This window comes from Lepisma saccharinum, chromosome 3 (assembly GCF_977018435.1).
Source record: "Lepisma saccharinum chromosome 3, izLepSacc3.1, whole genome shotgun sequence".
In the NCBI taxonomy this organism is placed as follows: Eukaryota; Metazoa; Arthropoda; class Insecta; order Zygentoma; family Lepismatidae; genus Lepisma; species Lepisma saccharinum.
In genome coordinates this window covers 61,498,357-61,520,605 of record NC_139231.1, presented here as the reverse complement: position 1 = coordinate 61,520,605, position 22,249 = coordinate 61,498,357, and the positions used below count along the sequence as shown (strand labels likewise).

Below are 22,249 nucleotides of genomic sequence, written 5' to 3'. Positions count from 1 at the left end.
GGCTGGGATTCAAATTGGGAATTTCAATGGAGAGTCTGAAAGTCGAGTCCTATCATACTAGATTACATGTAGTGGGGAGTTTGAGATCCTGTTTTTTTTCTTGGCAATATATTGTGATCTTCAATTCCACTTTTCAATGATTCAAAGGTCTGCAATCTATTTTTTCTGAGAGTAATTGCATATGATTATGACCCTCAGTATGTTTATTTATTAGTATTTCAAAACTGTAATCCATTACAAAATAATACAATAAATTTATTTTGAAACTGGCTTTTATTCTTCTTGTTCCTATTTGCAGGAACTTCCTTAAGCCAGCACTACCAAGATAATTTGAGAAAGTTTTGGAAAATTGAAACAAAATGTCATTGAAAAAATACAAGCACATTTCAAAATAAAATGTATTGCATCTTTTGTAATGTACAACAGTTGTTATGTGGAACTTGAACCATATTACATGAGTTTTTATGTACCTTTCTTGCAGGATTGGTTACCAAATAATGAATCTGTGATCATAGCATCAAATTTTCCTTCTCCAAAAGATTTAGCCAAATACATACATGAACTGAATACTGACGATGAAAAATATTCATCTTACGTGCAACACAAGATTGGAAAGGAACAGGACAAAATAAGCAACTCACATCTTATGTCTGCCATGAAAGATAGACCATGGGGAATAAATAATGATTTCACAAAGCCAAACTTTGTAGAATATTTTGAGTGCTTTGTGTGCAAACGAGTCAACAGTTACCTAGGTGATAAGAGACCACTGTTTACTGTGACAAGTGATCATTATGAATGCCCACCTCCCGTGTCTCCATTAACTTGGAAAGAAAACCCAGAGAACTGGTGGCTGGATCAGTGGTATCAAGGAAAAGCTGAAGCTGAAATTCTCAGAGAATATGTTATTCAGGGGAAAAAATTCAACACCAAAACCTTTTATGAAGAAGTTTTTAAGAAGTTTAAACTTTACATGATGAACTATTCATGAGAATTATGTGTTTTTTCAAACTTTAAATTTCAACCATTTTTTTTAAAAAATAAATATCTTCTATTTTAATAGTGAATTTGGAAGAACTTGTTTCATTTAATTGTATCTTAGTAACCTTCTCATGGTTCATGTAGAACTAGGATGCCGGGGGTCCCTGGTTCGAATTCTTGCATGGGCATGGGTGTTCTTTATGAATGTCACTTCATCAATTTCATCATATCATCACTTATCCTCATCTTTGCAATTAGCCAAAAGTGGCAGAAATTCGAAGTAAAGTAAAACAACAAATCAATCAATGACTCATGTATTTTTCAGTCAACATATTTTTTGTAACAGAAGAATAAAATGCAATTTCTAGGAATGAAGTCATAATCATGCATGCAATAAGGAACATGAGAAATAGAAAAGCCTTCAGAACAGATGGTATCCCAATGGAACTATGGAAATACGGTGGGAGAAAAACTTCATAATAGACTGATTCAATTGGGCACATGGGATAATATCAAATGATTGGAAAAATTCATTAAATGCACGGCCATGAAATTAGGTGGGTGGTAGAAGTTCGCACAACTCCACGTGTTCGGAGGTTTAAGAAAATGAAAGATCTCATTGTAGAGTTTTAGAGTTGGTCTTCGTAATCTGGAGCCTGTAACGAACTTTAAATTTACATGATCACCAGCTCTATATTGAATGAGACTCGAAAGTGCCCTGGAGAGAAGTCGGTCTGACGTTCGAACTAGGCAACGCAGCTCGGTTGATGTTGCCACACAGTGCACAGGAACCAGCAACTTTTGCCCCGTTCTTGCTTTGCTTTTCCCATATGTGCAATTCTGCCCAGCCACATATTTTCATGCCCATGCATTTAGTAATACCTATCCACAAAAAGGAAGAAAATTAATAAATGCTCAAATTATAGGAGGATCTCACTTACAGTTGCAACATACAAAATATATGCAGAAATTTTAAATGCAAAATTATAAAAAATAACTGAAGAAAAACTTTGTTTTCAAAAAAGGTCACCATTAATTTGACCATGCATGACCTTAGTTTGACCTTGATTGGACATTAATTTGACCATGAATTACCTTGATTTGACCACAAATGACCTTGATTTGGCCACAGATGACCTTGATATAACCATGAATAACCTCAATTTGACTTTCAATGATCATGAATAACCTCGATTGGCCATGAATGACCTTGATTTGACCACAAATGACTTTGATTTGACCCTGAATGATCTTGATTTGATCAGGAATGCCCTTGATTTTACCTTGAATGAGCTTGATTTGATTTGTATTTGACCATGAATGACCTTAGTTTGAACTTAATTTGACCATGAAAGGCCTTGATTTGACATTGACCACGAATGACCTTAATTTGATCATGAATGAGCTTTATTTGTCCTTCAATGACCTTGAGGCCTCCCTGATGGCACAATGGTAGCGTCGTTGCCTTGTAATCAAGGGGTTCTGGGTTCGATTCTCTGGAAGCACGTAGTGGTTTGGATTCCAGTTTAAACTGTAAGCTTAGCCTCGATTAGCCTTACTGTGCATAAAGTGGGCTTAAAACACCAAATCAATCAATCAATATCTATTATGTATGAAATTTGGAACAGGTGCAAGTCAATTAAGTGTGAAGATGAAAATAGTTTGAGAATTAATTAATGTCTGTAATCATAAAGGTAACCAGAAAAAGAAAATCGACATGCTAATGTTGCTGTTTCATTCAGTAAGTCCTTTTGCAGTGAAGATGGCCTCGATAAAATTGTGAATTGTATTATTATTATTATTCTGTGTTATTATTAAACCAACCTGCCACTTTGGGGGAAGAACTGCAACGGTATGTTTACATTTTTCTCCTGCCCAAGCTTTGCAAATGCAGGTGAATTGCTTTTTTTCAAATAATTTCCGAGAGCCCCAGTTACAACCTGTGATGCAGATGAGACAGCACTGCTTTGAAGAACCAGTGCGATACTTTAGTTTCATCTGCATTTTCCATGTTATTTTTGCCTATCATAATTAAATGCTTCCTTCTCAGCGCAGTTTAACCTTCGTTATAGTTCCTGGGATTCACATCGCATTCACAATATTTAACAATACCGCGTAATTTAAATGTTTCCCCCATACCAGCAATGGCAACACGCTGCTATTACGTACTACTACTGAATATAAACAAAGATTTATCCTACATAGAGTGGCCATATTGGAAGCGACACTAGCGCTCAGGTGGTAATTTTAATCGCGAATAGGTAACGGATGCTGTCCTTCGAAATGAACGGCAGCTAGGAACTGTGTTCCTAAAAAAATCTCTAACCCAGCCATCCCACGCTGCCTCCACCACTCCAACTGGCACGAACGGCACATGCTAGCTTATAGGTAATGAACGATGTCCTTCGAAACACACAGCAGCTACCAACTGTGTTTGTTAATAGAAACCTCTAACCCAGCCATTCCACCCTGCCTCCACCACTCCAACTGGCACACAGTCCATCAAATTCCATTGCGCAAATGTGCTTCTATACATCCTCCATCCAACCAACTCAAGTCAAATAATTGTAGCATTATAATTACTTTCAACGTTAGATTTTCTTAGAAAAGCTAGCTCTTAAAATTGTATGGACAATTTTCTCACACGCTAAAAATTAAATATTACTGACAATTTTTCACACCCAGAAAATAAATTCTAATAACTTACAATGCTGTCTCACCCACCCAACCTCTTGACTCCCATGATGGAACGACGTGTGCTAGCTTATAGGTAACGAACGCTGTTCTTCAAAACGAATGGCAGATAGAAAACGTGCTCCTAAAAATAAAACCTTCAATTGGGTAGTTACCGCAATATCTGGTCAGTAGATGACGGACTCAAGAGTCCTGTTTCTGCTTCAATAATAATGCTCGACGTAGAGTGCACCACCGACCGGGTGAAGCCTTCCATGATGACTGTACGTACTGTAGGTGGCTGGGGATATGGGTGCAGAACGTTTGCTTCCTGGTGTACTTCTCATCCGGTTTTCTCAGTCTCCTGGAATGCTGCGACTTGCATAGGAGAATTCCACAGGACACGGAGGTTGCAAAGTACAGTGAAACTGGCTACTATTTAAGTGAAGGGTGCCCTGTAGCAGGCCTTATTTTAGTTACGAATTAGTTGGTGGATCATTGATAGTAGCAGCCAGTGCCATCGCCAGGGAGCAGAGCTAAGTGCTGGCATATCCCTCAGACACCTACCGTTCTCCTCTTACTTTTATTTGTTTGTCCAGTAAACAGTAAACACCATCAGACCTTTTCTCTTTTCTCCCAAAGCAAGTGCTCAATCGATGATGGTAAAGTAGATGATTTAAGGTGCAAGGTGTGGAACAAGCTGGTGGTGGTTGGTGATATTCTGGGGTTGCTTCACATACACAGAATTGGGTCCTTTGAAGTCACTATTCACTTAAACCAGCATGGCTACATTTGATTTCTGGACGAACAGGTGCTGTGTGCTCAACATCTCACCGATAATCAGGATGACAACTGTGCCATGCATAGGGCCAATACTGTCATTGCATTGTACAACGAGCTTGCGGAGGAGCTCTCCCATTTTCCTTGGCCAACAAAAATATCTAATTCCTACTGAGAATCTGTGGGACCACTTGAAAGAAGGGTCAAGCAGAGAAACAGACATCCACGAAACCTGTCGAACCTTGTGACCAGTTGATGATTTGAGTGGCTTGCACTCAATGTGACCCACATCCACAGCCTTGTAGAGTCTATGCCATGGCGAGTTTCTGTTGTCATTCGCTGCAAGGAAGAACCAATTAACTATTTCGAGATATGATTTTTTGTCCGGTGTGCTAAATTATAGATTGGATAAATGAATTAAAATTGTTGGGTGCTTCGGCACATATGGCCATTTTGCACCCTTCAATGTATATGGGGAGATAGCTCCTTATCTCAAATTCTTACCTAAGAATTAAGAAAGTGGTGGAAAGTGTAAGGTTGTTAAGGGAGCTGCACAGGACAAACATAACACATTTAAAAGGTAAGATTACACTAAAAACTTCCTCACAGACAGTAGAAGAAACCAGCTTCTCTCAAGAAGCTAAAAATGTTACATATATTTAAGAATTATACTTACTTTGACCTTTGTAGAAGTGGATATTATAGTTGGGCCAAAACCTTTTGTTGAAGTATGTTAAAATATATTTTCGACAGAAAATTAACAAAAATTCTTGTATTCTTCTGTTGATGTGTGTAATACATAGACATGCATATTTACAAACAACACTATTTTGCTGCTAAGACAAAATTTTACTTACTTCCTCAAAATGCAGGAAAAATGCTCTATCACCTATCAGACTTCTCTCGCCAAATGGGCAACTGAGGCACCAAGTAGTACTGAATCTTCTATCCCACCTTCCAAATAGCACCGAAGTTATTAGCTCTGTTACAACCTGGACACATTACAGCCAATAAAATTTGTAATGAACGCAGATTTTACTTGCACATTATAACACACATGATGATCAAAATCGAATTATTTTGGTTTGTCAAGATCTTTTATATTTATAAGTTTTCATAGCAATTCGTTAAGGCCTTGCCGGGTAACAAATATGACAATATAATTAATGGTAAATATCTATTCAAAAATATTTTGAATATATTATTCCTTAAAATTACTCTCATTGTATTCTTGCGAGTACAGCTGACGTATTGTTGTTTGTTCGCAATTTAACATTGAAAAAATTACCTTCAAATGTCAATGAATATATAAACTCTATAAGCAATAACTTGAAGGTCATGTAGCTTTAATACAAATGTCATTAAATATTATATGAGGAACATTATAGTTCATAAAGTGTTAGTGAATTTTTAAAATTATATTGTAGCCTATACTGTTCCTTGGCATTTGTCAAACTAAAAATTTATTCCACTGTTTCCAGTAGATACACTTGAGTGCTAATATTTTTACTGCTCTCAGTAGCTGTACTTTTTTCTATGGCTTTTAGGAGAACAGTGGCTGTGATCAAGGTAGTGTGGGGCCCTAACTCCACACTGATATATGCCTTCATGGCAGCGACGTATACTCTGGGTCATCTAGGTAATCGCAGATGACCTATCTGTATTTCTTTTTTTAAAAAAAGAATATATATATACATTTCTTCGCAATATTCTTCCAAACCAATTTCGATGCATACATTTCTTTGCTTCCAGCGAGCGAATGCTTCCAACCGTTTGCCGCTGAATGTCTGGGAACCTTTCTCCAGCTGGTGGAATGACTTCAGGGAATCTCACCCTGACGTCATTCCTCCCGCTTCCCTTTCAACCCTTGGCGAGGAGGGAGGAAAGAGTGGGAGGAAACACTGCTTCTCAGACGCGGTGGTTTCGTGCCCAGGGTAACCTCCTTCTTGTGAGAGTCCATCGGTCGCACTCTCAACCTTCAGAGCCTTTTCCGTTCACTCCGCTGAACTAGGGAAAACATACCCGGTAGAGTGCGAAGAACAGGAAAATTGAATAACATGGGCAAACCAATTCTACGCTAATTTTCACTTTACATTTGCTTCTTCTCGCTGATTTCTGTTACTTGAACATAAATTTATCAAAAGGAAAAAGCTTAAATATTGAAGATGAAGCAAACTAAATTAAAATTCAAAGCTTAAGCAATTAAAGCACCTATATGCTGACTCCCCCCCATCCTTGTATTTACAAAAATAGTGATTGTTTCTCCTCTCTAATCTTCAAAATCAGCGAGAATACTTTCACGGAACTGAATATTTTTTAAAGGAAAATATATCAAAAATAAATTATATATATATATATATATATATATATATATATATTAGTTAATTTAAGTTGCTATATTCCGCCTATTTAGATTAATAGCGATGAAGATGAACGAATTAAACATAAAACGAAAAAACACATCAGGCACGTAGCCAGGTGGAGGACTCGGGGGGCTGAAACCCCCCTCCCCGAAATCCTACAAATATCTAATTTAAAAAGTGTATAGTGGTAATTAATTTTACTTCATTAGCAGGATTAAACACCTTGCATAATATGTTGTAATAATCTGAGATTCATCTTCAGGACTTCTAACCCCACTGTTTCAACTTTATGTGGCGGCTGCTAATAAGGGATGATCCCCATCCCGCATCCCGAAATAAAATTCTGGCTCTGGCCTGCAATGATTCGAACTTTTAAAACCTGTCATTTCGAGCTCGGAAAGGGATATTTTTTTTATCATTCATAGGGAATTTCATTCTGAGCCAGGAACACAACAACAGAAGTTTGGCGCGTGAAACTGAATGTGTGTAGTCGTTGGCTTCGTGTTTATTATTTATTTAGGTGTTAGTGTTTGTCGTGATAGTGCTGTGTTCAAGGGTAATGGATGTGATACAAGATTTGCTGGTGAAACCTTTTGGAACAAGATCTTTTCAAGAGAAGTTGCAAATTGTTAATACGGGTAGGCCAGTGTCATCGCTTGAACTTATTTCTACACAAAGACAAAAATCGGGAATATGTGAGGCATTTTCGCAAGCAAATTTTGACAAAACACCATGGTTGACAGGAAGTGTAAGTGTTAATAAGCTTTGCTTTTTTGTTGGCTGTGCTTACTTTTCGGGGCTGAAAAGAATGTATGGACACATGGCGGATACTGTAATCTTTGCAACGCTTGTGCCAAACATGAAAAATCCAAAAGTCACATACTTTCCTTTGTTAAGCTGCAATCTTTCGCACAGACACGTATTGACGTACAACTGGAGAAACAGCGTGCTTTGGATGTGGCACGGCACAAGTAATCGGGTCCTGGAGTAAGTTGAATTTTGCACTTAAATTAATATTGCAGGTTTTTATTTCACTAGTGCACGTGTTTCATTTTATATTTCACAGGTTGTTTTTTTATAGCTTTATAATACTGTCTTGTTTTATTATTTGAAATTCTACACGTATATTAAACTGCAATAACGAGAATTAATTGATTGTGATCGTAGCAATAAGACAAACATTCCGACACAATATTCCTAAATCCAATATGGATCCTGACATAAATTGCACGGAAACTTTTGAAGTTTGAGGATCAAGGGTCGGAGATTACCCACTTGTTAGAACCAGCATACGCCACTGCTTCATGGGGGTGGTGAGGAACACAGGGGAGCACTTTATACTTTTTTACTTTGCAGTGGTCCAATTTGAAACATTGTCTTCAGCAACCAAATTCACAGACTGACTAGGATTAATGAATTGAAATAGAATCCACAGAACAGGTGCTAGAATTTTATGTCAAAAGTTTTAAGAATATGCCCGAAGAACTTCTCTTTTCCTTCTTCAAAATTTGTTGTGTAATCTGAGAGAGAACAAAACGTAAGTAACAAATATGAGGAACAATATTAGAATATTAGAGAACATTTGTGATTCCATATACTACAGGCTGGCACGTATCTAGAAATATATTTAATACAATATTGTGGAAAGACTCAAGGAAGACTTTGTAAAAAGTCAAAGCCAAGCGACAAATCACTACACAACATTCCAGCAATAGCGGAATCATATGACGTCAGGAGACACTGCATTCTTCTATACTACCGGGTTCAAACCCATCGTTGACTAGCGAATTCGGAAAAGCAGAGTATGCAGCTAGGAAGCAAATGTCAGGAGCTTAAAAGAGGTATCCACCAGAATTCGGGACCTCAGGAAGATACCGACTACCAGGCAGAGACCTGCTCTGTATTCAGATCTCAAACGAAGCACGAGATTACAGACCACCACGATCGCCGAGGGCGACCGATATGCCTTGATGCGAGTTAGCCATAATCAGTACTGTGGCTCATAAGGCATCAGCCTGCTGGCTCAGACCTTTGTTCGGATGCCTTCCACTTGGAATCAGCGCAAGCTTCGTCGCCCGCCACAGAACCGGAAGACTGTGGGCTGCCGAATCCAGGACTTCTTGAGCTGTCACCTAAAGTCATTCTCTTGACCACACATGACTGCATCCAAAACAAATTAAATTGAGAAGGCACAGGCTGTGCCTGACCTCCAGATTTCGGAAGAGCGTTCAGTAGCCACTGCTTATTCTCATACGTAATACGTTTCTGCACAAACAAGTTGCATGAAGAGCATCATCCAAGCATTTGACATATGATGGGCGGAGGCAACAGAATTTGGACAGGCCACATTTTATGTGAGGATGCTTTTTCACTGAAGAATTGAAAAGCTATAACGCTTCTGCTTCTGGATGTTTTCACAATTTGATTTATGTGTCACTGTAGTGACTCACTACATAATCTTTTCGCCCTGGTGGTATCCAACGGAACACTGAACTGATGTAGATGGCATTGTGACTTTTGGGAAGACTTCGTTGGACATGGCGGATGGTTTGCTAAGATTTTGACGAATCTTGTATGGTGATATAACATTGAATAGCCTTCTTGATGGCCACCATTAATGCTTCGAATGCCCAAAGCTCCTTAATGCCATTTAGTTCTAATCCCTTAATCTTATCAGTTGTCGTGAATTCATATGCTTCCTTTTCATTCGCTTCCGTTCATGGTCTTTCTCTTTCATTTTATCATAAAAACCTGTTTTCTACCTTTTCTGCCTACTTTCGCATTGACGTTCAGCACCATTATACTCCATTATACTCCAGTAACATTACAGATTCACTTGAAAATGAGTTAGCAATATACCTATAGTAATCTAACATTATGATACATCACAAACACCATTTGGAGCATTTCACAGATATCACTGGTAATTCCATCACACCCTGATGTTAATTCCGTCACAGTGATGCACAGCCATTCCATGAACATTGCTGGACACGTAAGTATTACATGTGTGAGTAGTACCAAAACATATTTTTTTCTGGAAAAGTTTTACTTCCGTGTATCAACAACCTACGTTCTTATGCCAAGGAACTTGAAGAATTGTGACAGAATTACCATTTTGCCTTACCTATTAAAAAAAGAGTATGTTTCACTTTACATACACAGAATATCATAGTGAAATACATCAATCAGTTCTTCTAGGACATGTAAATCTTATCACACTACCATATTAGTTCCTTCTTGCCAGATACATCGAGTTCATGGACCGTTAAGATGCACATTCACCATACCATGCATCTTGCGGCCATCTTGTAAAATAGTGTTTCTGACCACCTACCGTATTGCTTTTAATGAAACAAAGTCATGTTCAATTAACTACAAGTATAAATCTCGTATGATATCATCTTCATTTTTACGTACAAAGTTTTTGAATTTTTGGTCTGGAGGTTGACATTTCCATGGAATTGCCCAGCTATCATAATATGTACTAGAGATATAAACACTTGTCACTTGGAAATTGTAGCAGTAATAACATAACTATGCAATATTAGATCACGTAGAACACAATCACAAGGTTCAGCTATTTCGCTTCTTTGTCTTCAAGTTGCTGTACTATAGGTACAGCCAACAGGTTCAATCACGTCATTAACAGTCTAAATGAGATACTAATGCCATTTGTTGAGTTAACCAAGTAACTACTTGGGAACAGCAAATATGCCATATTGGGTTCAGGTACCTTATTCATGATGTAGGTTACGTATAGCGAAGATCGGCATAATTTGTAAAAGTAAATGTCCTGTTAAGGAAATAAATGTCAAATAGGCAGAGTTGAATATTTTTTGAATGGCAAAAAACTATATTAGATCCAGTTTTCGAAAAGTAACGTTCCTGGTAATATTTTATGCATATTATTATAGGTAGTAATAAATATTGCATAAATCTTCTTTGGTATCTGTTATGTCTTATACTTAATGACATAAACATATCAAGATTGGAACTTCATAAATAAGTATATTCAAACTTATAACAAGGTGGAATACTAGTAGTTTTTCTTGTATGTACACATTGCTTGCATTGTAGAATTTTTTCTTGTAGTTTACGGCTATTACAAGCATAAGAAAACAGTTTTTCATTGTGACGTTTCAGGAGAACACACGCTCCCTTCATCAGACATTTATTTATATTTTGACTAAATATACAGTTATAACAATGGTTAGCAATTTTTTAAACAAAAGGAATCGCAGGTGGTACGATCAGAACTAAGCTCCCACTTATTTAACAATGTTCTCATCTTTACTTTACATTGTTTAATCATCTCTATTAGATATAATAAAGAACAGTGCTCAAGAGTTTGATGAAGTCTTTCAGGAAAGTAAAGCACTTGCTGAAGAGCTGAATGTTGATGTAAAAATCCCAAGAATTGCACAGAATCAAAGACATAGGTCAAATATTCCCTCAAAGAATGTCATTGATTATTTCAGATGTGTTATGTTCATCCCTTTTCTGGATTATTTAATATCTGAATTTGATTATAGATTTCAAAGAAACCAGATTGAAGTCTTAAGCACTCTACAGAAAGTCATTCCGAAATTCATTGTTGAAGATGATGACCCAGCTAAATTTTATGAAGATGATGTGCAGTCTATTTTAGCATTAGAAGGGGATCTCAAGTTATGGAGACAATCCTGGTTATTGGAAAAATCTACCCCAGATAATCCAGCAGAGGCGTACAAATTTTCTTCCTTGTATCCCAACATTAGTAGTTTGCTTCACCTGTTGTGTGTGATTCCAGTCACAACGGCTACAGCTGAACTTTCATTCTCCAATCTGCGAAAAATCAAGACCTACCTTAGATCTACAATGGGTAATGAACGATTGATTGGTTTGGCTCTCCTGAACATCCATAAAGACAATTAATTACCAAGTGAAACCAGAGGAGGTTATTGACATATTTGCAAGGAAACATTCACGAACACTACAGCTACAGTATTTGTAGGGTGAGGTAAATGTCTTTAGTAAGTTCCAATTATTTGACGATTGAAAAGTTAAACTGGTGTCCAAATTACTAGCAGCTTTATCATGTATCATGCATGTTACTGAAAAGGGCTCAGGTGCTACATTAAACTAATTATAAAGCAAAAAAAAAAATAAGAAATGAAGTAAAAACAGACTGTTTATAATATGAAAATACTTCTGTAACTTGACCTGGGGGGGGGGGGGGGCATGAGTTTCTGTGTTCATGAGGAATACGCTATTTTTAATATATTGTTTTTTTTACAATGTAATTATTAACTATATTTGTTCTTAATAACTTGGTCGCATGTACAGATGACTGGAATTGGTACTTAAAGAAATATTAAAGTATAAAAGACTTCTTTCACCATCGTAAACTTTAATTTAAAGTATTACTGTAATCTTCATTAGTATTTATGTGTACACTTTTGGAAATTGGTGCCCCCCTCCCCCAAAACTGAATCCTGGATCAGCCCCTGTGCACAGACTATGTACATTGGCCATAACTGCTAATTTACCATATACAATAATACATGTTATAATATATATCAATCTTCTCCCCTTCCAGAGAAAACAAACTTATGAGGGGTAAAACACTTGGGGCTTTTTACTCTTGGAGATTTCCTTCTTACAAAATCACTTTCTTCCTTCGAAGACGAACTGGTTTTTTATGTTTTATCTTTTGCTATTATATTATTCGCGTATTTTTGCAACATGAATTCATTCTAATTAGTATATGCAACGTTTTCATTAAATCCAAGATGGCTAGGATTATTTCTAACTTTAACACAAATGTTGTTGTTTAAGCGCATATTAAATATATTTCTTCTTAATATCAATCTTTGTTCAACAATAGACAAGATCAAAGTAATTTAATCTTCTTTATAAATTCATATACTAAATTTCTTTATTCAGTTTATGTGCAAGGGCACATATGAATTGCTTTATAAAGTCAGTTTCGTTATTTGTTGTCCTAGTTTAATATTGTATCATGTAAGCATATAATTCACTATCTCACTTTCAATAATATATCGTTTTTCTATTGGCTGTTAATTTTAGGAGTTTTTGGCGACATAAGAACTTCCACGTAGGCATTTTTAATTGTTGCCAACCTGAACTAGCTTACTATCGCTAATTAACATTGATTGTTATATAAATTATCAGTTGTTCTTGTGATATTTTTATTTTATGAGTTGCTAGCATTGTAAAAAGAACAATCTGTTCTGATGCACCTCACGCTTGGGGAGGCAGTTGAGGTCTTGTTATCTATGGTAGAGGCAGTGCGCGGTTCCTGTCGTGACAAAAGTTTACTAATCACTGACCTCGAGCGAACAGGACTCAACATAAGGTGCGTTGCAAAATGATAAGAAGGAATCAAAAAGTATGTGTGACACGTTTACTAAGTTACAGGTACAGGCACACAGCACATTACAATGCTCACCTAATGTACAGAAAGAGAAAACGTGTTGACCAGAAGTCATGTGCAGGCAAGGAGAAGGTACAAAGCAACACACCTTAAAAGTGACCATGTTTACTGTTGCAAAATGACAAGAACGGCATCCCAGACCTGCTTTAATAGCCAATACACGAACCATGGCAGTACACCATTTTGAAGACCCGATCACACATGCTGTCCACCAGAGTTTTCAATAGATTAGCATCAAGGGCATCCCATGCAGCAACGATAGCATTCCTCAAGTCATGAACGTAGTTGTACTGGGTTCCATTGGCGTACACTGAACGGCACAGAAGATTCCACAGGTTTTCCATGGGGTTAATGTCAGGGGATATCGCAGGCCAATCAATGACATGCACATTCCTGTCAAGAAACCAGAAGAAAGTGGACTCAGCAGTGTGTATAGTGACGTTGTCTTGCTGAAAACGCCACTGATCGCCACCAATGCCATTGGGAAATTGCAATAGATTGTCCGTTAGGACGTTTTGGTATCCGAGCGCATTCATACGGCCTGTGGGAAAGGCGAGATTCGTTTTCCCATGATTAACCAAAGCCACCCCACACCATTAGAGACTGTCCTCCTTGTTGTCTCTTGGAGAAGATCTTTTCCTCTTTGCGGAGATCATGCCAATAGTATCTCCAGCCATCGGGACCATCCAAATTGAATTTATTTTCATCACTGAAAATTACCCGCCACCGTTCCTCCTTTCACGCCATGTGGATGTTGGCCCAGTAGAGGCGACGCTCCTTGTGTTGTGCTGTGAGTTGTGGCTGTCGTTTGGCCTTGCGATATCGGAGACGATTGCTGTGTTTCACAGCCCGTGATAGCGTTGATTCATCCACATGAATATGAGGATCACGAGCCAACTGTCTGAGGGATGTTTCACCAGCAGCCAGCTTCCTCGGGACGTCACGTTCCTGTCGGGGCATCAATTTCTGTGGCCTTCCCGGTGCTTTCTTCATTCCATACCTGTCTCCAACTTTTAGGAAATTGTTCACCACACAGGCGCTGCGAGAAATTCGGCGTGCAATCTCATTCGAAGACACTCCCTCTTCTTTATATGCCAATATCTGGCCCTTTTCATGTTCCGACAATCCTGCTCGACGGCCCATTTTGCACCTTCATCAATGCTGTCGTACTCCTCAACAGGGCATGAATACCTCGCGACCTGCATGCTAGCTGCAACAGCGCCCTCTGTAGCCACTGGCAACGACATCTACTGGGGTAACCGCACTCCGTTCTTATCATTTTGCAACGCTCTTTTGGCTTCGACCTTGCCTGCTGTTACACATACACGTCTCCCTGAACAGTACCACGTTTCTGATAACATTCTTTCCTCTCTGTCAGTTTGCATCACTTTCGTTTCCTGTTTCCTTTTCGTTCCCACAATATGTTAAATTCCACACCGTTCTTATCATTTTGCAACGCACCTTATGATTTATTTGAACTGTGGGAATAAGTGGTAACGCGCGCGAGTCTGTATTTAAAGCAGGTGCATCATTTGGAACAAAAATATGTCAAATCTGCATTTCTAACTTCTTGTCACAGGAAAATTTAACTTTAACAAGTTAAATTTACACTGAAGATAAAATCCACATAATTAAATGGGGGTGATGGAGGGATGAGTACTTCGAAAGAGGAATCGTGTTATATTATCGCCCTGAGCTTAAGAATTTCTAGCTAGGGTTCTGCAATGTCTCGTGAAACAATAATTGAATCTGTCATATGGCTGGAGCATGTTATTTGGTTTGCCAAGGTTGAATTTTCTAGCTTTATCTTAAGTTGTGTAACAATTTGTGTTAAATACTCAAATTGCGAGTTTTATAAACCCACTCACAAACACTATTTATATGCATATTTACATAATTTAATTTACTACTTTTAACTTATCAAAGCTTTTGTTGTTTTTACGAAAATCGAACAATTAAAAAATTAGGACAGTTTAACATGGTATTTCATTCAAATAGACCTCAATTATTACATATTCATCCAAACTATTTTGGGGGGATTATGATGAACGATTTTAGGGGCGATCTTGAGTGATGGGCACCACTGTTTAGGAAGGAAGGCTAGATCAAGTAAAGTGTTCGGTAAAGCTAAGAAAAAAGTTACTTTCGGTAGACATGCTGTCGTAATTTAATACTTTGTGGGTATTACGGTATGGTTTGAGGGCGCGAATGATATGATTTGGGGGGGGATGGGCACCCCTTCGTCTTTTCCTATTCTTCGCTTGCAAGTTCGAAAGCCGTGCTCATTCTTTCCTTTAGCGGTACAACGTAATCCATCTGTCTCTCCGGCCTGACGTCCTGCCTGGTTCCATCTTCCCTCTGAAGCTCCGTTTTCCGAGAGTCATGCGGCGTTTTCTCACGTCCAAAGAATGAGAATGACGGTTTCAATCCAGTCATCGAATTGGTTGCATTATTGATGGCAAAACTTATCGCGTCCAAGTTTTCAGCCCACGAAGAGCAGCCAGGCAGCCATCACATCTGGGCAGGCAGCCAGTTCAGCGCCAACTAACTGGAACCAGTTCCGTGTGATTCGGCCTTTAGACACTGAACGTTCGAAGAGCAGACGACAAACGAGTTCTAAGTAGTGACGTATTAACATAGCTAGCCTCGCAACTTTGGAAGTCTAGTTTTGACCTTAAAATGAATACAGAGAGACGCGAGAACTTGCAGGAGTCATTTTTCCAAGGTGTGGTTTTTAAAATTGCTGTAAAAAAATTGAGTTGAAATAAATGTCCATTGTCCATCACAATGTTCGTGCCCTTTATTTGACCCATAAGAGCTTCAAGAATTAAAAGAAAACGCAAAACAAGCTGTTGACAACTTCTGCAGCAGCATACATAAAGAAAAATTGCTTAAAAACTCATAAGATGCAAGATAAAAATTAATGAAAATAGTCATGGACAATTTGCACGGTAATACTCGTGGATCCCATTGTACCTTTCGGACAGAGCCGAGAGACTCCCGCAATAGCTCTTTGCTCAAATTTCATTTGTCAACATTGCTTTCAAGTGAGTTTACGTTTCTGCTCTTGGCAACACTGCTTAACAGCAGACGAGGCAAGTGCGTTCCGTTTGTAGCGTAAAGAAAACGTGTTTTTGAGTTTTTCGGGAAGTGTCCCCAGTCGAGTAGCTCGGATATATTTATTATTAAATTACTTCATAAAGAATCAGAACAAAGTTAATTACGTGAGAATCTAGAGAATAAGTATGTTCAAAAGAAAGCTAACTGCTTTGGACTACCCTTCACCTGAAAGTTTCAATGTCAATGGTAAGAAACAAATGTTCATATTTAAAAATGGAGTTCAAATTACTTAATACAAATTTAGCATAACCACACACTTAGTGTTCTGTCATCTTTGTCACTTTATGTTGTCCACATCTAACATGAAATGAATAGTAATAGTGTTTTTATTTGTGAATATGTTATCACCCAGTTAGAGTTCGTAATTCTTACACTTTTTTTTTACTTTGGCTCTTGATACAATACATGAATTTATTTTAAAGAAAACAAGAACACGTGTATCGCTAGTCGTTCCATTAATTTTCATGTTCCTCTCAGTAAAGATGGCCACGGTAGCTCAGTCGTTAGGGCGTCTGACTACCATGTGAGAGACCCAGGTTCAATCCCCGGTAGGGGAGAACCTGGAATTTTCCCACCAAGTCGCTCCGGCACCCACCCAGTGTCGTATAAAGTGGGTATTACGTCTTCTCGGCGGAATACCTCTCACTCGTTTATTTCGTCCCTTTTTACATTCATACTTATTGTGCTTTACGAAACATCCTTTAAGGTGTGATTTTGCTTTTCTGACGAAAATAATATCAGTAACAATAATTATTGTCCGTCCTTTTTTCGCTTCCTTAAGACACAATATGGCGGGCACAGAATCAGTAGCGTCGTGGATCAGTGGGTATATAGTGTTTCCAACCTTCTTAACCAAAAAATGCCCCACAAACCATTCACGGTTAGGTTTGGTTAGGTTAGGCAAACATAGTTAAAATTTGGGGTCGTAGTAATATCAGGAATGTATATTTTGTTTTTTCATCTTCTTGCAAAACAACTGCGTTGGAAACCCTGACAGGAAGTTACGACATCAAACGTGCGCAATATCCGGTTCACGTAGAGGAAGCAAAGAACAGCAACGGCAATTGTGCATCGGAGAGATATTTTTCGTGAAAAACAATGAATTCCCGGTCAAACAGATTCAACGATGAAAGAAAATACCTCCACAAACTTTCAAAATGCTAGAGAAACTCATTTCAGTAAGTACTTTATTTTGTAAAAATGAAGAAATCCGTTCTTCCGAGATGATGATGTTACCAAGTGGGTTCCTGGAGGAAACTGTTGGGGTTAAAGGTGGCCAGGGGCATGGTGCTGATCACATCACCCCCATCTTAGGCCGTGATCAAGAAAGTGTGGGGCCCTAAGCCCACACCCCCTATACAGCTTCATGTCATGGTGCGTAGCACAGGGAAGCTCTTTACCTTTTTTTCCTCTAAGTAATTTTTTCCTGCTCTTATTTTGGTTATTTTTGTACCTTTAATTACAATGATGAACAGATGGCAGTTCCACAGGTAAAATTTTTGTTTCTGCAAAACTTATTTCTTCAATTTTACAGGAAAAAGTACTTACCGAAATGAGTTTATTTATATTTTGTGAAGGTCTTGGAAGTGTTTTTTCCCCTCGTTTAAATTTTTTTTGCTGGTAAATCATGTAATTTTCGACATTAATTTCACTCCAATGCACGAAAGTTGTTCCCTTGATGTCCGTCTACTACGTGAACCAAATTTTTCCGTGCGTTTAATGACACCAACCGGTCAGTGATTCCAAATACGCTGTTTTGTAACTGTGTAACAGTTGTAGAACGTAAATAAACATGCGTTACTGTTCATCATTTCTGATTACGAACTTGCGACAACATGACGTGCACAGGATGCGTGGTGAAATTGATCCAGTAGAATTTGTAATTTGCCATGGAATTGTGAAGGAATTGGAATGTCCCAAAAAATAAATTATCTTCAATTTTTCTAATGTTAAAAAAACAATTTTAACTATGTTTGCCTAACCTAACAGAACCTAACCTAACCTAACCTTGCCGTGCATGGTTCGTGGGGCTATTTATGAATGGTTCGTGGGGCTATCCGTGAATGGTCCGTGGGGCTATTTATGAATGGTTCGTGGGGTTTTCGAACCCGAAAAAAAATATTTTTCTAATTTTAAAAAACAACTTTAACTATGTTTGCCTAACCTAACAGAACTTAACCTAACCTTGCCGTGCATGGTTCGTGGGGCTGTTTATGAATGGTTCGTGGGGATTTCGAACCCGAAAAAAAATATTTTTCTAATTTAAAAAAACAATTTTTAACTATGTTTGCTTAACCTAACAGAACCTAACCTAACCTTGCCGTGCATTTTTCGAACCTGGAAAGAAATACAAAATCATTAACACGAAAGTAGGTATTTTTCTATGAATAAGGTTGCAACACTGCATAACCACTGATCATGGACAACGCTAGTCAAGATTTCTCCGCCATATCGCATCTAACACAAGCGAAACAGAACAAAGAAAAATTACTTGATATGTCTAAAATTGAGATTATTTGCGTGGAAAAAACGAAATGCCACCATCAAGAATCCTTAGGAATGCAGAATACGTAAGTATCAATGTGAAAAATAAGGGAATTAGAGACGTTTGGTGGTTACTGAAATTTTACCGTTCCACACACTACTTTATTAATTCCATTTCCCCAGTCTACCATTTTTTAAAAAAGTTTTTAAAATTTGTTACCCCTCTTGTCCTTTTATTCTTGTTATTTCTTATGTATGCCCAGGGCCTCTCCAATGTCGTAGTGATAACATTGTTCCGGGTTCGATACCTGGTGGAGGCAAATGGCACAGTGGTTCAGATCCCACTTTAAACTGTAGGTGCAGTCTCGATTAGCCTTTCTGTTCATAAAGTGGACTTAAAACAACAAATCAATCAATTATGTATGCCCAGTGTTTGAAATAAAAGGCTAGCTATATTTTGTTTTAATAGTTGAAGAATTTTTTGCCTATTTTCTTGCTAAAAACACAAAAGAGCATGTATGTATGAACAGTTATTAATGTTTTATTTACACATTTTGTAAGAAAGGTGATGCTAAGTGACATAAATACAAATGCAAATTAGAAGCAGTATCACAGTAGAGCATGAGCACAGTTCAGTTCCACAGTACAGTAGAGCACATGTGAAGAACATACATAGTTTGGTGTAAATCTCCCTCCCAAGTTTCACTACTGTTAAAGCAGTACTGCCGTCTGTAAACCACCAAAACTACTTAGAGGGCTCTAAAATGTAAGCCATGAACATGACATAACTAACTACATGTAACTTCGATTCAAATAAATAAATAAATATATATATATATTACGTATCTCCTGAACTTGTGTTCATTCCAGTTTCCCTGGTAACAGATACACAGTAGGGTTTCACTCGCATATTATGTGTAAGGGGGTACCTGTGCATCCCATAATGTGCCCTCAAATAATTAAAAAATGTAGAAGCTACCATGAAAATAATATGCGTTTTAAATAGTAACGCATTGAGTTTCATTTGAGATGCCCTGCTCTCTCTTTGCACAGAGCTCCTTCATAAATTAGCCTGCGCTTATTCCTCTTCAGGCAACAGCTTACATTGCTAACGTAACCTTCTCAACTCATAAAGCATATTTGTTTATTTACATTTAGGGCCTACATAAGAAGGTTGCAGTAACAATTTAATCCAAGCAAATGCAAACCGATTTATGAAAAAGCTAGACAGAGGGCAGGGGGACTGACCCTCCCTCCCCCCCCCCAATGGCATTAGGTAAAACTATTTCGTATAATTTGTTCCATTTAAGAGTGAAATATGTAGACAGATATTATTTTGCTCACAACTTGGTGAAGGATAAGTTCACATAACATGAACAGCAGCTATTATATTTGTTCATCTTGTACATGAGCAGAAGTCTAAGTAGTGGCAAGTATTTAGAAGATTCTCTATACTTTAGAAAGTTTTTCTTCTTTATCTGCACCTTCAGCCAGGGGTGGAATGTAGGGTAGGCACTATGATTGAATATTGTAAATTTTCTCTTGTATGATATAAAAAATATCTGTACAATCAAAAGTGGTATGGGGTGTGTAGTAAGGGATGATGTCAATAGTAGTCAATTAACTCTTCAAGAGATGTGGCACCCTTCGTAACTTCAATTGGCTGTTGATGGGGTGATACTGTCTGAATTGAATTGCTGTCAAGTTTACAAATTATGTGATATTATTTTATCTGCGTAGTCGTTCTGACGAAGCATTAGCTTAACCGTAACCGAATTTGCCACATCTATTTTTTGTTTTAACGAGGAAAAACGATTGTGTTTTGCAAAACAAAACTGGAAACTGTAGTTTTGTTGCTTTAGGCAACTCATGGCACAACATCCATCTATCAAACTTCCATACAACCTGTGATAAGCATGAAAGGAGAAGAGGATGACAAAAATGTAATGCAGCCATTGTTCCAAAGCAACATGTGGAGAATACCAAACAAATTGCTATTTTTAATGTAACTGTGAATGTTAAATCATGTCAAAAGTTTTTGTTTGTTGCTAATACTATTAGAAAAATTATGTTAATAGCTAATTTTAAAACTCTTCATATAAAGCAAATGAGTAAGGTTGTCAAAATGACTACACCTTAACTTTAGCGTTACTGGTTTTCCACCTTAGGGTTAACTTAGTGACCCACACACTTATATTTTACCTTAATTTAATACAGTTAAAGTTTAGAAACATGAGCTTGGTTTACAAAGTCTCCCTGGTAACTAGGGGTGTGCGTGACAGGTTTTTTGCCAGGACGGGTAATTTTTTTAAGTCCCGACATTCACGGTGGGAATGTTCGAAATTTCCCGAAGCTGTGGAAATCTCGAATTCTACACTTTAAGTGATTGTTTTTGTATTTCTGGAACAAAAACTAACAATTTCCGATAAGTTCCAGACATTTACAGTGCAGAAAACATCGAGAATTAACGACTTTTTGAAATGACCATTTGGTATTTCCTGACTGCTTGGGATCCTAAAATGTCAGGAAGTCATTTCCCGAAGTGATCAGGATGGGAATTTTTTTCCCGATCCCGGTCCCGTTTCGGTATCCTGCACACTCCTACTGATAACCCATGGACACTCCATTCCCCTGGAGATATGGGCCTGGCAAAAGCTCTGTGCATTATATAAACTGATGAAAATGGTGGTTTAATGACGGCAAATAGTATTATTTTTTTTTTAGTGGACAAATATTTGTTTTGACTATTTATGTTGCAGTGGGCTTCTGAAATCCCAGGTGGATATTAATACAATATGAAAATTGGTATTTTTGTGTATATTTTAGTTGTTACGATATAATCATTAATAAGCTTATGTTTGCTGACTTAGATTATTGTAATCTTTCAGGTAAAATAAATCTCTGAAGGGCAATCCTAATTATAGTTAAATAATTGTATGCAAAAATGTTGGATACGGCTCTGAACAACGTTTCTGATACTAAAACACAATTGCAGGTTGCAGCTATATTGTAATTAATTTATATACTGTGTGTCCGATAATTTTCCAGACTAGGACGAGGAACTGCATACACACAATGACACTTTTGGGTGTACGTTCCTTCTGCTTCAGTTCACTGAATTCAACACTCATACACAGGGTGGCTACTCACTGGGAATTATTTGTGAATTATTGGCTTTGAGAATTTTAAATTTAATTCTGCATGAATTTTTCTCCATAGACTTGAAAAATTGCAACTTCTATTAAACCAAATCCTGTTGGATTTATACATGCTTTAAGCCTGGTTTACATTGGTTGAGTAGCTGGAGCGAATAGGGTCAGTCGAGCTACTCTCCCCGTGCAAACGAGTGGGGAGAGTACTGGAGCCAGTAGTCAGGACAGTCCAGTGGCTGTCCACTGAGGACAGCGAC

The 22,249-nt window shown here is 37.8% G+C and overlaps 2 protein-coding genes across 2 annotated transcripts in view; both read left to right on the top strand.

The window, feature by feature from the left end:
- FucTB (alpha-(1,3)-fucosyltransferase 10) overlaps window positions 1–1,049 on the top strand; it is a 36,031-nt gene extending 34,982 nt beyond the window's left edge. Inside the window, exon 7 of the mRNA XM_083119902.1 lies at window positions 482–1,049. Coding sequence (XP_082976028.1) covers window positions 482–991 — 510 coding nt within the window. The 3' untranslated portion in view covers window positions 992–1,049. The remainder of the gene's footprint in view (window positions 1–481) is intronic.
- Window positions 1,050–16,294: 15,245 nt separating this feature from the next.
- Window positions 16,295–22,249, top strand: part of LOC145985812 (tRNA-splicing ligase complex subunit RTRAF) — a 31,904-nt gene continuing 25,949 nt past the window's right edge. The window contains exon 1 of the mRNA XM_083119901.1: window positions 16,295–16,542. Coding sequence (XP_082976027.1) covers window positions 16,482–16,542 — 61 coding nt within the window. The 5' untranslated portion in view covers window positions 16,295–16,481. The remainder of the gene's footprint in view (window positions 16,543–22,249) is intronic.